This window comes from Octopus sinensis, unplaced genomic scaffold (genome assembly GCF_006345805.1).
Source record: "Octopus sinensis unplaced genomic scaffold, ASM634580v1 Contig18493, whole genome shotgun sequence".
Lineage (NCBI taxonomy): Eukaryota > Metazoa > Mollusca > Cephalopoda > Octopoda > Octopodidae > Octopus > Octopus sinensis.
In genome coordinates this window covers 1-17,312 of record NW_021835886.1, presented here as the reverse complement: position 1 = coordinate 17,312, position 17,312 = coordinate 1, and the positions used below count along the sequence as shown (strand labels likewise).

Here is a 17,312-nt window from a genome sequence, read left to right as displayed (position 1 = left end):
TATTGATTATCCTAGAATCGAATAGAAAAGAGGAAACTGACGAGAGAAAGAAAGAAAGAAAGAAAGAAATACAAGGTCTCTCACCTGAGCTGTGACTGTTTCTAGTATTGACAGTGATGCATAAGGTTTTCACTTATGTGAAAGCGTTGCCAAGCACGCTCACGTATCACCACCACCATACACACACACACACACACACACACCACACACGTTCACACATTCACATACACGCATATGCAAACAATACTCATACATACACATAAACACATGTACACGTATGAATGTGCGTGTGTGTGTGTGTGTGTGTGTGTGTGTGGTTGTAATGGTTACTAATAACTCACTGGAAAGCGTTTGATAAATATATCGTGCTAAGCGAGTCGTCTCTAACAACTTTCCGCGAACGTTGCAAATGTAAGCAACGAAAATATTAACGACACGAACATCAAAACAACAAACAACAACGATAATAATAATAATAATAATAATAATAATAATAATAATAATAATATAAAATAATAATAATAGTAAGTGGCAACAATAACAACAACAGCAGCAACAAATTGCGGATGCATAGCTTGTGATGAAAAGGAGAGAACTACAGTTATTCACGGAGGTAAGGATTTTGTTATGTTTTTTACCATACTCTTTTACTCTTTTACTTGTTTCAGTCATTTGAGTGCGATCATGCTGGAGTACCGCATTTTAGTCGAGCAAATCGAGCCCAGGACTTATTCTTTGTAAGCCTAGTACTTATTCTATCGGTCTCCTTTGCAGAACCGCTAAGTTACGGGGACATAAACACACCAGCATCGGTTGTCAAGCGATGTTGGGGAACAAACACAGACAAACAAACACATACATATATATATATACATATATACGACAGGCTTCTTTCAGTTTCCGTCTACCAAATCCACTCACAAGGCTTTGGTCAGCCCGAGACTATAGTAGAAGACACTTGCCCAAGTGCCATGCAGTGGGACTGAACCCGGAACCATGTAGTTAGTAAGCAAGCTACTTACCACACAGCCACTCCTGCGCCTATGCTACAGACCTTTTCATATAATTATATTTTTCTATTCTCAGAAAATCATTTACGCTTCACTGTTTCAATATTTATTCATCTCCAAGATGGTGAATCTGGTAGAATCGTTTCCGCACCTGGCGAAATGCTTAGCGGCATTTCGTCCGTCGTTACGTTCAGAGTTCAAATTCCGCCGGGGTCGACTTTGTCGTTCATCTCTTTCGGGGTCGATAAAATAAGTACTAGTAGAACACTTGGGTCGATGCAATCGAGTTACCCCATTCCATGAAATTTCTGGCGTTGATGCCAGAATTGGAAACCAATTTTAGTTATATTTGAATAGTGGCAAACTGGCAGAATCGTTAGCACACCAGGTGGAATGCTTCGCAGCATTTCGTCCGTCCTTAAGTTCAAATGCCACCGGGGTCGACTTTGCCTTTCATTCCTTTTGGTCTTAATAAAATAAGAACCAGTCTAACACCAGTCAAGTACTGGGGGTCGATGTGATCGTGTTATCCCGTCCCACGAAATTGCTGGCCTTGTGCTAAGATTTGAAACCAATATTGATAATCTCCACGAGAAAGTAATGAACATCACAAACTCCCATAACCCTATCTTTTAAAACATAACACCTTTTTTCTCTAAGTATTTCTGGATGAAATAAATATCTTAATACCCAGGTACCAGGATATTCGGCTCCCAAGGACAATCACATAATTGTGAGCCCATTTCTCCAAACCGTACGTTGGAGTACCCTTTTCTCTCAGCCCTATGATTTGTTCACCTTCTCTTCCCATCCCTACAATGTACATCCTCTTCTCTCATTCCTGCACTGTCCGTCCTCTTCTCCAAGCTCTACACTGTGTACCCCCTTCTCTCATTCCTACAATGTTGACGCCCTTCTCCACCAAAATTTGGCACCATTCCTTCCAGGATCTTCCAGATATATATCACTGCATACCTCTCTCGTCTTCTCTCCAGGGAGTAGAGTCTTAGCTGTTTCAACCTTTCCCAGTAGCTGAGCTGTTGCAAAGAGACGATCTTCTTTGTGAATCTTCTCTGGATTGCTTCAAGGTCCGCTGTTAATTTCACACCAGCCCCACAATTTTTCTCCAGTTTTTCAAACACCTTTTAATCATGAACACTTTTACTGTAGCTGAAAAGAAAAACGCAGTCGAAAATTTATAATTATGATGAAGAAAATCACCATGGAAATCTACTGACTGTGATATTTGAAATGTTTTCGTGCCGAACCGTGTGACACATGATAATACTATATGGTCCCTTCGTCTCCTGCACTCCGCCCTCTGTTCTACTGGTCACGATCTCACCTACTCCGTTTATTACGAAGTTTTCGTGTGTTTTAGTTAGATTACGAAATTTTAAGTAAGTTATTCAGTATTTGTGAGATGCCCTTCGATTTTAGCGCCCTAGGCGATCACCTGCTTTTCATATCGTATAGCGTTGACCCTATCTATTCTAGATTGCCAAATTCTTTAAAATGCTGGTTCCCTGTGTCTAATTACACAAATGATAGGAACAATAATAATAAAAATAAGCGCTGGCTTTCAAATCAGCAATACCACTTTGTTAGAATTTAGACACTGCATGGAAGGGGAGGGCTGAGTAGATGGGTCAACGTACAATCAACAGAAATGGGTTAAGGCTGTGTGTGGAGGTCAGTGGTTAGCGGTCAGCGGGGGGCATACAACCGGTAGGGAGATCCATGTTGCCTCGTAAGATCCGCAAACGATAGCATCTTTGCGCTCCGTTGTAGCCGTAGCCAAGGTATTTAATTATTAAACTTTATCCTATCTAACTGTAAATAAGACAGTGACGCGAAATAAACGAACCATTGCAACTAGCGTACTTGTCCTAGACACTGCTTATACTAATGTCATCTTCTGTATGCTCTTGCACAGCCATTATAATCCCTGACTGCTGTTTGTCATTTATGTTTATGTGTGTGTATTTCATAGAGGTTGGTTTTAGTTCTGTTACGACTCAACTGAGCAGCTTTTAAAATGCTTCGTAGAATCACTAAATAATTGTGTTCCGGGTGCGGCATTTTACCTTACCCATCATTTAAACATGAAAAGTCATGCGCTCCAGCTATGAAAAGGTTAAGGACTACAGCAAAATCAAACGGTGGCTATCCTGAATTATAAACATATACAAAAAAAAATAATGTCAATCTGACATATTATAAAATTCACTGTGTGTATGTGTGTGTGTATATGTGTGTATGTGCGTGTGTGTTTCCTCTATGCACGGCCAAACCGCAGGATCAATCTGTACCAAAATCAGCATGAAGGTTTTTCATTACTCGGAAGCTTCTAAGGGGTCAAAATCCTAAGAAAACACCTGACTGGTTAGCAAATGGTATTACTTACCTAGGCGGCGAGCTGGCAGAATCGTTAGCATGCCGGGCGAAATGCTTTGCGGTATTTCGTCTGTCGTTACGTTCTGAGTTCAAATTCCGCCGAGGTCGACTTTGCCTTTCATCCTTTCGGGGTCGATAAATTAAGTACCAGTTACGCACTGGGGTCGATGTAATCGACTTCATCCGTTTGTCTGTCCTTGTTTGTCCCCTCTGTGTTTGGCCCCTTGTGGGTAGTAAAGAAATAGGTATTACTTACCTACTCTCAAAGAATAATGAAACCAAAGATCCAAAAGCTATCGGCATTGGGTGTAAACAGCTTATTTTGATCGTTAAAATTGTTTATTTTCTCAAATCTTCGCATCATTTGAGTTTTTGCTAGGATTTTTTTTTTTTTTTCAGTGCTTCTTCTTTTGTTGATATCAATTCTTCTCAAATACTTTTTGTGGATATGAAAACCGTACTTACAGGAGATACTGAAAAAGTATTGTAGAAGCAGGAAAATCAGTTCTACTTTTTATAGATAATTTACATCCGTACGAGATGTAATCGTGAAATTTAAATGATCGTTCAACAATGTGGGTTCAGGTGTTGGGCTAACTCAACTACTTGCTCTTGAATTAACGTGTAAATAACCAAGCATTTCATAGACTAATAAAAACTGACATGTGAAAATAAGGTTTCTTCTCCCTCAAAGATAAAAATAAATAAATAAACTGTTTTGTTACAAGAGCAATACGCGACACGTAGGTTACTGAAATAGAAGTCTTGGACCAACTGATTTATTTTCAAGCTAAGGATATGTTCCGAATACAGGCAACAGAGTGAAATTTGATAACACCACCCAAGAAACAGAGCGTGATTTTAAACCTGGGCACTGAGTAAGTCAACCGCCATACTGGTGGTGACGCACGACAGTGAGCCATCATCACTGTACATCCCACTGGCCGGTGTTATTTGCTTGTTAGTGTATCTGGTTTCTGTGCCTCAGCTCCACCATGCTAACGTCAAATGGATAGTTGTTATTTTACATTCATATGTGGAGGAGTCGTAGAGGTACAGAGAAGTCCTAGCTTGAATTATTACCACAACATTGTTCCTACAAATGATGTTATGGTTCGTCCCACCTATCTAACCCCAGACCTCTCAAAAGAAAATCCAGGTGACAGGACGTTCCGAATAGACAGGTACAACTTTATGATGAACTTGCATCAATTGTTGTTTAAGAAGCTATTAAACAAAGTCAACTACGGCATGGCTGCTGTGTCATTGTCATTTATAAAAAGTAGATTGTGTTAAAGCAAAAAAAACCAATAGTTTTGTAAACACATGAAGTGTAGCGATGGGTTAAGTGGTTAACATAGAGTAAAGTCAATTTTCAATAGGAAACTGCTAAAATATATAACTGAACAAAATAGGTAATTAGCAACATGCTATAAATTTATCGATAAAAACAATACATATTGACAAGTGTATGCTATGTACACATATACGTGCGTATGTGCTTATAAATAAATAGTATACATAAAAATGTATATACCACATATATATATATATACATGTGTATGTGCGTGTGTGGGTAAAACGTGTGTGCCTGTGTACGGTTTGTGTATGTGTGTGTGTGTGTGTGTGTGTACATATGTGCGAAGAGCGATTACGTGTGTATCGTCTTATATCGGTTGCGTTCTTGATTGGACCTAGAAGTGGAAACATTGTATCCAATTATTTCGTTTGATCTGTATGCCAAGGAGACTTTTACGATCTCCACATTCTGTAAATAGGTTTCAATCCTATATTAAAGAGCAATTTTCAGGAGGTGGTTTGCGTGTCATTCGACTATATACATTTAAATTACTTTATTTAATATCAGTATACTGATTATAAAAATACCTTTTTTTTTCTTTTCTTTTTTTTTTTTTTTTCAATAATTCTCTCTCACGTTATTCTATTAGACAATTGAATTCCATTCTTGCTATGTTACTATTGATAACCCTTCAATGTGTTTCTTTCGTCGTTACAGATAAACTAATTTCGTCGTGGTTATTTTATAAAGCAGGATGGTCGTTACTTCAGGAAAATGTCTTGCTTACACGTTCCGTGTTCTATCTGGTAAGTCAAACTATGTCGACGGTGTTTCAAATTTACATCTTATTTCTTCCTCTTGGTATAATTTGACACTACAGAACTTTGATAAATTATTCACCTGTTTAAATGGTTTAATATTAGCTTTGCGCCATGTTAGGAATGCGTCTGTCGTACGCTGTGATTGTGGAACATGCTATTGTGCGAGAAAGTAGATGTTTAACAATTTGAACCCTACAAGGTCGCTCTAACGGGAGTGATCTTGTTTGACTAGACCCCTGAAAGTCACAAAGCGGGGGCGGTTACGTGGTTACGGGGGCGGCGAGCTGGCAGAAACGTTAGCACGCCGGGCGAAATGCGTAGCCGTATTTCGTCTGCTGTTACGTTGTGAGTTCAAATTCCGCCGAGGTCGACTTTGCCTTTCATCCTTTCGGGGTCGATTAAATAAGTACCAGTTACGCACTGGGGTCGATATAATCGACTTAATCCCTTTGTCTGTCCTTGTTTGTCCTATCTGTGTTTAGCCCCTTGTGAGTAGTAAAGAAATAGGTTACGTGGTTTTGTGTTTACGGTTGACATAAACACAAAAACCATTTGACCGCCCATTTTGTGTCTCCAGAGGTATAACCAAACAAAATGGCGCCCACTACAGCGTGCCCTGCTCGCGGTTTCAAAGAGCTTGGTCTAATAGTTACCAAAGTTTGCATTCCATTGCCAACTGTTTGTCAATTACTAAGCGAATGTTAGTCATTCTAAGATCACCAGCCTGTAAAGACTTATAACAAGCCTTTAGTTACCCTACTTTGATACCTGCATCTTTTCTGTTCAACATAAGCGATGAAGAGGTTATAAGTCGAAAATTTGGCACCAATTTACATTTCAAGTGGTCTTTGTGACGTAACAACATTCATAAAGTTGTGCAGCGGTCCTTTCATGCAACTTAAATCCTTAAATCCTGAAAAATGTTTTGGCCCGAAGGCCGCGGCCATGCTGGGGCACCACCGCTGTATAAAGTTTTTCAGCCAATAATCTTGTACTTCATCCGAGTCCTTTTCAATTTGGTAATTTTTAAATTTCAGTTTCACTAAATGCATATCAATTCTGACGTCCATTTTGTCTCTACACCTGTGTTAGCCACTCTGCACTTTTTCATGTCTCACTGGCCGGTTGCAAAGTTCTACCCAGAATACTTTACTTTCTTCCGCATCAAGAATTACTTCCTGATGTTATTCCTCCTTTATTTCCTCAAAAACACGCCTTCTATTTGATTAAAACAATCTATTCTGTTCAAAACCTTTGCATATTGCATCATATCTTTTCAATTTGACCTTTAACGTCATCACCCTTTCTAACACTTCATATACTGTTTGTTTTACCGTTTCTTCTAACCTGTACTGTCCATTCAATTTTCTGATTACTACCTCATTCTTGAGCTCTCCTCTCATTGTCCCATTTCATTTCCTCAGTTCTTCTCGTGTCTTTTCCAACTTCCTTTGTACTCTCTGCCTCCAGTTGGATTCTTTCTTTTCCTGTCCTTTCTTTTCTTGAACAGTCTTCCGCTTGTATTCTTCTATGTCAGCTTCAACATTTGCGGCAGCCATCATTAGCTGGTTTATTTCGCTAATTTTCTTTATTTTGACCAAACTCAAAACACCATTTTGCCTGTGACTCTCCTTACTTTTTCTCTGTCCATTACATTTGGTTGCATTTCATTGTTCACACCAAACATTATACCTCGCAGCATTTCTTGAATATTCTCCTCTTCATTGTTCTTCTTCGACATTTATTGTCATTTGTCCAGCTAAATTACCTTCGTTATTTACATCATCAGCTTTCTCATGCACAGAGTGATTTCATTTCTTTTTCATCTTTATTATTATTATTATTATTATTATTATTATTATTATTATTATTATAAAAGAATTATTATTATTATTATATTATTTTAGTATTATTATTATTATTATTATTATTATATTATTATTATTATATTATATATTATATTATATTATTATTATTATTATTATTATCATTATCATTATTATATTATTATTATTATCATTGTCATTTACTTTTAATCTGCATGTTTGATGCAATCACCTGCCGGGGCACACCCAGCGCCCTAGGGCAAGTGAAGGTTAAGAGTTGTTGAAATACAGCTGAAAGCTTGGGGCGGGGAAGTAGAGATATATCTCCATGTAATGCAAACACAAACATTTACATTGATAGGGTTTTTCTAAGGATGTGGGCAGTACTTGTTAGCACAATCTTTTGGATTTCCTTGAGACATGGTTTTCCAGGGATATTGTCTAGGTGTTTCTGACATCCCTATCATTATTATATTATTATTATTATTATTATTATTATTATTATTTTATTATTATTAGTATATTATATTTTATTATTATATGTTTGACTTTTGCGTTACATTTGCACAAGCTGGCTCCAAGTCTCACCGAGACAACAGGTTGGAAGTTCATGTTGGTGTTATGCCTAGGGTGCCATATATTTGGTTTTGTACTTAGCGTTGTACTAGTGAATTCCTAAAAAAAAACATACGAAAATTATGTTTGTTTATTATTATTATTATTATTATTATTATTATTATTATTATTATTATTATTATTATTATTATTATTGAGTGAGAGAGCGCAGGGCATGCCATCAAAGTGACACTGAGGTAAAATATACGAAGCCCAGTATACCCATCATGACTACCCATCTGATGAGGGTACACTACGCACATTCATCACAACCATGTGTGCGCGACACGGTGATCTCATATCAAGATAAACAGCACATGACCTTGCAGGTGGCGGGCCCAGTTGGAATTTTCTTCTGGTCGATTAGCAAATCTTTATATTTTCTGAGCTTATCAAATTCTTTCGCCAGAGTTACTATGGTCACAGGGTATGCTCCTCATGTCAATCAATAAACAGACTTTATTGTTTTGGTCTTTCACAACAATATCTTGTTTATTTGCTTTGATGGTCCGGTCTGTACATACTGGGAAGTCCCGAAGAATAGTTACATTTTCTCCCTTAGTTACAGCCTCAGGGTGGTTCTTCTACCATCTGTCAGCAGTTTTGATTTTATAATGCCGACACATTATCCAGTATAGGTATTGACCAACTCTGTCATGATTTGATTTGTACTCTACAGGTGCTAAAACCTTACACCCAGAGATTAGGTGGTCCACTGTTTCAATCTCATCGTTGCATATCGACATTTTGGCTCTACATCATTTTTCATCCCTTATTCTTATTATTATTATTATTATCATTATTATGATCATTAATTATTATTATTATTGAGTGAGAGAGCAGTTCGCCATCAAAGGTGACAAAACACCAGACATCATAACAAAAAATATCAGCCAAGATATTATTATTATTAGATTATTATTATTATTACTATTCTTATTTTATTATTATTATTACAGATGATTATTATTTATTATTATTTATTATTATGATGTAAGTATTTATTACTATTTTTATATTATAATGATTAAGAAATTATTATTTTATTATATTACCGAAGTGATATTATTATTATGATTATTATATTATTATTACTTATACTACTATTATTATTATATTATTATTATTAATTATTATTATTTTATTATTATTATTCTTATTATTATTTTATTGTTATTATTATTATTATTATTTATTATTATTATTATTATTGTTATTATTATATTATTATTATTATTATTATTATTATTAATTATTATTATTATTACTATTCTTATTATTATATTATTCTTATTATTATTCTTATTAATTATTATTATTTATTATTATTATTATTATTATTACTATTATTACTATTATTATTATTATTATTGTTATTATTATTATTATTATATATTATTATTATTATTATATTAATCATTATTATTATCATTATTATTATCATTATTATTCTTATTATTATTATTATTATCATTATTATTATCATTATTATTATCATTATTATTATCATTATTATTATCATTATTATTATTATATTATTATATTATTATTATTATTAGTATTATTATTATTATTATTATTATTATTGTTCAGTAGTTTTATTTTTATATTTATAGCGTGCTTTCACTTCACTACCGAGCGCAGCTCTGTGTGCCTTGGGTATGTGCTGTGATTTGTTGAGATGCTCTGATGGTTATTGTATGGAAAGTGTTCTGCGTAGGATGTGTGCAGTGCCTAGTAGTGCAATTTTCTGTATGTTATATGTGTTTCTAAGTACTGGTTTATTATTATTATTATTATTATTATTATTATTATTATTATTATTATTATTATTATTATCATTATTATTATTATTATTATCATTATATCATAATCATCGTCATCACTGATATTACTTTCATCATCAAAATCGCAGATTGTTGTTGAATCATCGCCATTGATATTTACAGCAACCATACTCCTCGTATTATCAAATGCTAGTGGAAACCAGGCGGTTTCATTGCTAACGTACAGTTTGGAGGTTAACAATGGGATGGCCATAACGTTGTGTGAATCGAACGATGCCACGATGGTCAGCATGGCTGATGACCTACATCCAAATATTAGTGAATGGTTTCAAAAAAATCGTAACAACAGGTAAGTATCTATGACATTTCACTAGATCTAATATCTGTTTCTTTATTACCCACAAGGGGCTAAACACAGAGGGGACAAACAAGGACAGACAAACGGATTAAGTCGATTACATCGACCCCAGTGCGTAACTGGTACTTAATTTATCGACCCCGAAAAGGCTGGTCCCCTTTCGAATTACAGGTACTACTCATTTTGTGCCAGCTGAGTGGACAGGAGCAACGTGAAATAAAGTGTCTTGCTCAAGGACACAACGCGCCTCTGAGAATCGAACTCTCGACCTTACGATTGTGAGCCGAATACCGTAACAACTGAGCCACGCTCTCCTTCACTCCTTCTTCTAAGACCCTATGCATCAAAGGTGTCCTTTTTATGTTTTTTTTTCTTAAGCCTGGGCCTTATTATGTCAGTGTCTGTGGCCGAACCGCTCAGTTACGAGGACGTAAATCCATCGACACCGGTTCTCAAGTGGTGGTGATGGGACAAAAACAGACACGAACACATACGGATACACACACAGATATATTACTACATATATATATATCACGTGATCACGTGACCGACCAGACCATCAGATGTTGTTACACATCGCTGGTCACAATGCGTTCGCACTGTTTTAGCCTTCGAATGACGCCACCCTGCTGGCTAAGCAAGCAGGCCAATATATATATATATATTAAACTCTCGTGAAATGTTCGTTACAGTGTCACGACCTACTGGATAGCTCATAGCGATTGTCCGAACAATGGATGTGCCATGATGGACAACAACCACACGATGGAATGTGTTCAATGCAGCGATAAGCGTTTGGTGTTTTGTAAAAAAGGTAGGTTTACAATCTAATCTTGTTTTTCATTTTATTGTTTCATTCCCCCAAATTAATCTATTTTACGTTCAGTAAATCAATGTGACGAACTCTAGCGTAAGAGATATAAACTCTCGGTTTATTCATATGTGACGCAGATTTAATTCTGTCGTTTGACCTCACAGCTTTAAGGAAAATCGCAAAATAACGCAAGATATTTATTCCTTCTACCACTTGAACCGCTTACCAGTCTTCGATTATTAAAGTTCCGCTTTCTTACAAGACCGTATTTTAGAATTGCAATGGACTGAATTGAACTATGGACGTGATTTACAACCTTGTTTATTGATCCCGCTTATCAGAAAGTTGTGTTGGGAATATCTAACAAAACTGAAAACAGCCAACCAGCGAGCGTCAATATTTCTTTGATTTTACTGGGAATAAAAGCGAAAACTCACTAAAATCGGTTTCCATTACCTTTAAGGAAGATCACATTGGATGACTTAATTGATTATTCACTTCAGTGTTTGAAATGGAAAACGGAGTAGATTTCTCGATTTGGGCTAAATTATTATGGAAATATTGGGCACCAAATCCTCTTAGGATTTGCTTCCGTGACTCAACTATCAAATGTTTTCTGTCGAAAACAGAATCAAATATTTATTGAAGTTATTGAAATTGTTGGGCCAAAACTTATGAGGGTGAATATAGTATTTTAACTCTCGATTTTGTCTTTTAAACAGAAAGTGGATGAGCCAGTGTCCCTGACTCTTTACAGGGCCACAGATGCTGGTGGAATGGGAAGGAGGAGTATTATCCTCAAATCGGAGACTTGGTAAGAGTACCTACAACAGAGGGGACTCCTCTGAAGGAACCTATTGTGCCAGGTGTAGGTATGAAACCGAAAGGAGTGTTAAGTCTAACCACAGGTTGGCCATAGAGGAATTTGAACTCAGAACACAAAGAGACTTAAGCTAAAATATACCATAGTACATCGAACGGCAGTAGTTTAGTTACAAACACACTAAGAAACAAGGAAGGTGTCGGTATATACTCTAAAATATTCATTAAGAGACGGGAGCAAATATATTTTTCGCAAATATTAATATTTAACCTTCAGCACGTTGTAGGTGCATCATGTCACCGTATGAGTTTTCTCCCCTGTAATAACAGGGCAGTAGCAGGGGAGACAATGCTAGATAAAATGCAATGTGTTACAGGTTAACATTAAGACTAAGTATCAACCGGAAGTAGGAGTTTGTGGCAACTGCTTACGTCTGTAACAAGAGACATAGAGCAATTAGTTTCTTGTCTTTCACTTCAGGCGAAAGAACATTTCACTACCTCCTAACATCATTACCACTATCATCACTATCATCTTAAGCATCAATTGTATTGCCATCTTCTATTATTTTGTAATTAACATCATTGCCATCATCATCATCATCATCATCATCACCACTACTATCATCATCATCATCGTCATTACTAGCGCCAGCACCAGCATTATCATCATCCCCAACATCATCACCACCGACGCCACCGACGCCACTGCCTACTATCTTATTCAACACGATCATCATCATCACCATCACCATCATCACTATCATCATCATCATCATCACCATCACCATCATCATCGTTGCTGTTGTCGTCGACTATGGTGACGACGACGACGTCATTACCATTCTATTATTAGATACAGATAAGGAAATAATTTTATTCTCAAACGCAGGATTATGCCAATGATATAACATGAACAGAATAAACTATCCATATTTTACAGAAAAATCTGTCGGCGGCCAGCCATGAGACTCGAACTCACATCCCCGTGATTACGCGTCAAGTGCTTTACCATTAAGCTAAACTGACCCAACGAGAAGTCTAGTCGCCGACAGATTTTTCTGCAAAATATGGATAGTTTATCCTGTTCATGTTATTCTAATGCTAATAAGATTATGAACGCCGGGTGAAATGCTTAGCGGTATTTCGTCTACCGCTACGTTCTGAGTTCAAATTCCTCCGAAGTCGACTTTGCCTTTCATCCTTTCGGGGTCGATAAATTAAGTGCCAGTGAAACACTGGGGTCGATGTAATCTACTAGTCCCCCCCCCCCATCAAATTTGAGGCCTTGTTCCTCCAGCAGAAAGGATTATTATCATCACCATTATCATTGCTCTCATAATCGCACCTACTCTTATTTTGTATTCCACCTTCGGCACCTTCCTCGATCTATTTTTGCCACTGTCTCTTTCCTATTTTCACCTGACAGGTAGCTGAAGATCCAGCAAACTGTGTGCCGAATTAACTCCTTTCGGAGCACCATCAAATATCCTTTCGCTTAAGACACATCCGTAGTGTTTTCTTAATTTCCTTATACCCCGTCACTTAGCGGTTCGGCAAAAGAGACCGATAGAATAAGTACTGGGCTTACAAAAAGAATAAGTCCCGGGGTCGATTTGCTCGACTTAAGGCGGTGCTCCAGCATGGCCGCAGTCAAATGACTGAAACATGTAAAAGAGTAAAAGAGTATACCATCAACTAATAAATATGGATATATATATCCATATATATGTATATATGTATACAAGTTTGTGTAAGTACCTACGTGGAAATATATTTGTAAACGTGAATGATCTTACATACATATATATATATGGTATGTTGATTTTGTTCATTCATTATAAATCTTGAATCATGCTTGCACCGATGAGTAAAGAGCGCAACCACTGCGCTGATTACGAAATCACTGGTGATCTGCAGCTAAATTCTGTTTTTAAATGACTTGCTTCGAGACTTGCATTCGGTACGATATGTTTATTTTGGTAGTTTTTACTTTAAGAGTCCCTCCTAGCGTGCGGCATTTATGTGTAACAATGCCCTCTATATAATATGAATAAATATATTCAAGTGGAAAAAACTTACAGATTTTTTCTCTTATCAGGTTTTTCACGCTAACTACTTGATAATTTCTTATGAATATTTTATCCTATTTTTAAATTATATATATATATATATATATATATATATACATACATATATATACCTGGGATTTTAACTAAGGACCTGTAACTTCATGGAAGTACCCACCAACACCCCTATCTTCTGGAAAAAGATGCATTGTCAACATTATACCCCTGCCTATATACATTACATATTACAAAATTTCGCACCAGACAACCTGATGACGGCGGGTAAGCAAAAACATCGATGTGACTGACAACTTTTTCTTTGTAATAATTCATGTATTCCCACATAAAAACATTTGAGTAATTTTTATATTCATTATTCAATTGTTTTTATACATAACTCCACATGAAATCAAACATTAATAAATATCTGCATATATGTGTGCGCGTGTGTGTATACACATATATATACATATACATATATATATATATTATGGCTGCCCCCTCGTTATCGAGTATGGCCATTGCACGAAGCTTAACTGTTACTGGTGCTGTGGTCGAATGTGACTTTTTAGCCCAGTGTCTTGTGCAGAATTGGCAACTAAAACCTTTACTGGTAATAGCCGGCTTTAGTTGCAACTGGGCTTCATGTACCTTTGCATGCTGTTTAAGTCCTCTTGCCGAATTACACTCTCCTCCACATGCCAGACAGATATGATTAGTATATATATATGTGTGTATGTATGTACGTATATATATATATATATATTTGTGTGTGTTGTGTGTGTGTGTTGTGTGTGTGTGTACGTATGTATGTACGTATATATATATATATAATATATATATATATATATATATATTATATATATATCATATATATATATACTCAAAAAATAGCAACAAGAATGACTCCGGTAATTTGTTACAATTGTTTCGCACTACAACATTTTATTAAAAGTTATATATATATATATATATATATATATATATATATATATATATATATATATATATATATATATCGCCATGTTGATTCGCTAGCTTCTGCACGCATTTTTTTTCTTCCTTGTTTCTCTCCGTGTTTCTTTTCTGTGTATCTTTCTGTTGGAGAGCGTAGGCTCGAAACGTAAAAGACTTGTTTTATTATTTATATTCCTGAGCGCCATACTAATACAATTGTTTGTTTGTATTCCACCTGCCTTCGTCTTTTGTTTATTTTCATAAAGTTTCCCGTTATATATATATATATATATATATATATATATATATATACATATATATGTGTGTGTATGTAGATACGTATATGGTGTGTACATATATATATATATTATATACATATGTGTGTATGTAGGTATGTATATGTGTATATGTGTGTGTATTCGTATATTTTAGTGTGTGTTTGTGTGTGTGTATATATATTTGTTCACGTGCTTATATTATACATTTTATATTTTTATATGCCTTGTTCTATATTTTCTCGCATTCCAGAGAGACCCTGCCAATACGTTAAAAATGTAACTTCAGCTTTCCGTGAACTTATACAAGAAGATAACCTAAATGACTGTGAACATAATTGCTGTACCAAAACGAAATGCGTTGGATGGTCATTCACTGCAAATGGTTGTTACCACTACAATTCCACTTTGGATACAACAACAGAAGGAACTATAGCGAACACGAAACAACCTTTAAACAGTAATAATTTCTTGTTCAATATAATTACAAAAAAGCTTACTAAGACAAAACATTATTGACAAGGTGCGGGAGTGGCTGTGTGGTAAGTAGCTTGCTAACCAACCACAAGGTTCCGGGTTCGGTCCCACTGCGTGGCACCTTGGGCAAGTGTCTTTGCTATAGCCTCGGGCCGACCAATGCCTTGTGAGTGGTGGTTGGTAGACGGAAACGAAAGAAGCCTGTCGGTATATATGTATAGGTGCAGGAGTGGCTTGTGGTAAGTAGCTTGCTACCAACCACATGGTTCCGGGTTCAGTCCCACTGCGTGGCCCTTGGGCAAGTGTCTTCTGCTATAGCCTCGGGCCGACCAATGCCTTGTGAGTGGATTTGGTAGACGGAAACTGAAAGAAGCCTGTCGTATATATATATGTATAGGTGCAGGAGTGGCTGTGTGGTAGTAGCTTGCTAACCACCACATGGTTCCGGGTTCAGTCCCACTGTGTGGATCTTGGGCAAGTCGTGTCTTCTGCTATAGCTCGGGCCGCCAATGCCTTGTGAGTGGATTTGGTAGACGGAAACTGAAAGAAGCCTGTCGTATAATTATGTATGTATGTGTGTGTCTGTGTTTGTCCCCTAGCATTGCTTGACAACCGATGCTGATGTGTTTACGTCCCGTCACTTAGCGGTTCGGCAAAAAAGTGACCGATAGGATAAGTACTGGGCTTACAAAGAATAAGTCCCGGGGTCAATTGCTCGACTGAAGGCGGTGCTCCAGCATGGCCGCAGTCAGGTGACTGAAGCAAGTAAAAGTGTAAAGTGTAAAGGGTGAAAAATCTGTCGGGTAGAACGCATTATGATATTGAGTTACTCCCCTTGACATTTGTCTTTCGTCCGGCAGGGATCGATGAATAAGTGGATGGGATGGAAGCACTCCGTCGGTTACGACGATGAGGGTTCCGGTTGATCCGAATCAACGGAACAGCCTGCTCGTGTGAAATTAACGTGTAAGTGGCTGAGCACTCCACAGACACGTGTACCCTTAACGTAGTTCTCGGGGATATCAGCGTGACACAGAGAGTGACAAGGCCGGCCCTTTGAAATACAGGTACACAGAAACAGGAAGTAAGAGTGAGAGAAAGTTGTGTTGAAAGAGTACAGCAGGGATCACCACCATCCCCTGCCGGAGCCGCGTGGAGCTTTAGGTGTTTTCGCTCATAAACACTCACAACGCCCGGTGAATTAACGTGAAGTGGCTGAGCACTCCACAGACACGTGCACCCTTAACGTAGTTCTCGGGGATATTCAGCGTGACACAGAGAGGACAAGGCCGGCCCTTTGAAATACAGGTACAACAGAAACAGGAAGTAAGAGTGAGAGAAAGTTGTGGTGAAAGAGTACAGCAGGGATCACCACCATCCCCTGCCGGAGACTCGTGGAGCTTTTTTATGTGTTTTCGCTCAATAAACACTCACAACGCCCGGTCTGGGAATCGAAACCGCGATCCTATGACCGCGAGTCCGCTGCCCTAACCACTGGGCCATTGCGCCTCCCGATGAATAAGTAACAATAAGTTGTCGGTGGATCTGCCGGTCTGGACCTTGTGCTGTTGGCCTCTGGGGACGGACAGGTAAATAGACAGATCTATAAATAGACATTCGGTTGGCAGATAAACAGATAGAGAGACAGATATGTTTCTTTATTAGCCACACAGGGCTGCACACAGACAGAAAAAATTACAAGGTAGAGCTTTTCTTTTGGGGGTAAAAAAAAAGGGGGTTGGTTTTCGATCAAAAGGGATCGTAAAAAGGAAAGAAAGAGGCAA

General features: G+C 37.2%; 1 protein-coding gene across 1 annotated transcript; it reads left to right on the top strand.

Moving 5' to 3' along the window:
* The first annotated feature begins 214 nt into the window (after window positions 1–214).
* On the top strand, window positions 215–16,398 carry LOC115231434. Its single transcript, XM_029801454.2, has 6 exons — window positions 215–613; window positions 5,425–5,513; window positions 9,919–10,105; window positions 10,807–10,928; window positions 15,305–15,574; window positions 16,315–16,398. The coding sequence occupies exons 2-5, from the start codon at window positions 5,462–5,464 to the stop codon at window positions 15,568–15,570; spliced, it is 627 nt and encodes a 208-aa protein (XP_029657314.2). The 5' UTR covers window positions 215–613; window positions 5,425–5,461; the 3' UTR covers window positions 15,571–15,574; window positions 16,315–16,398.
* The last annotated feature ends 914 nt before the right edge of the window (window positions 16,399–17,312 follow it).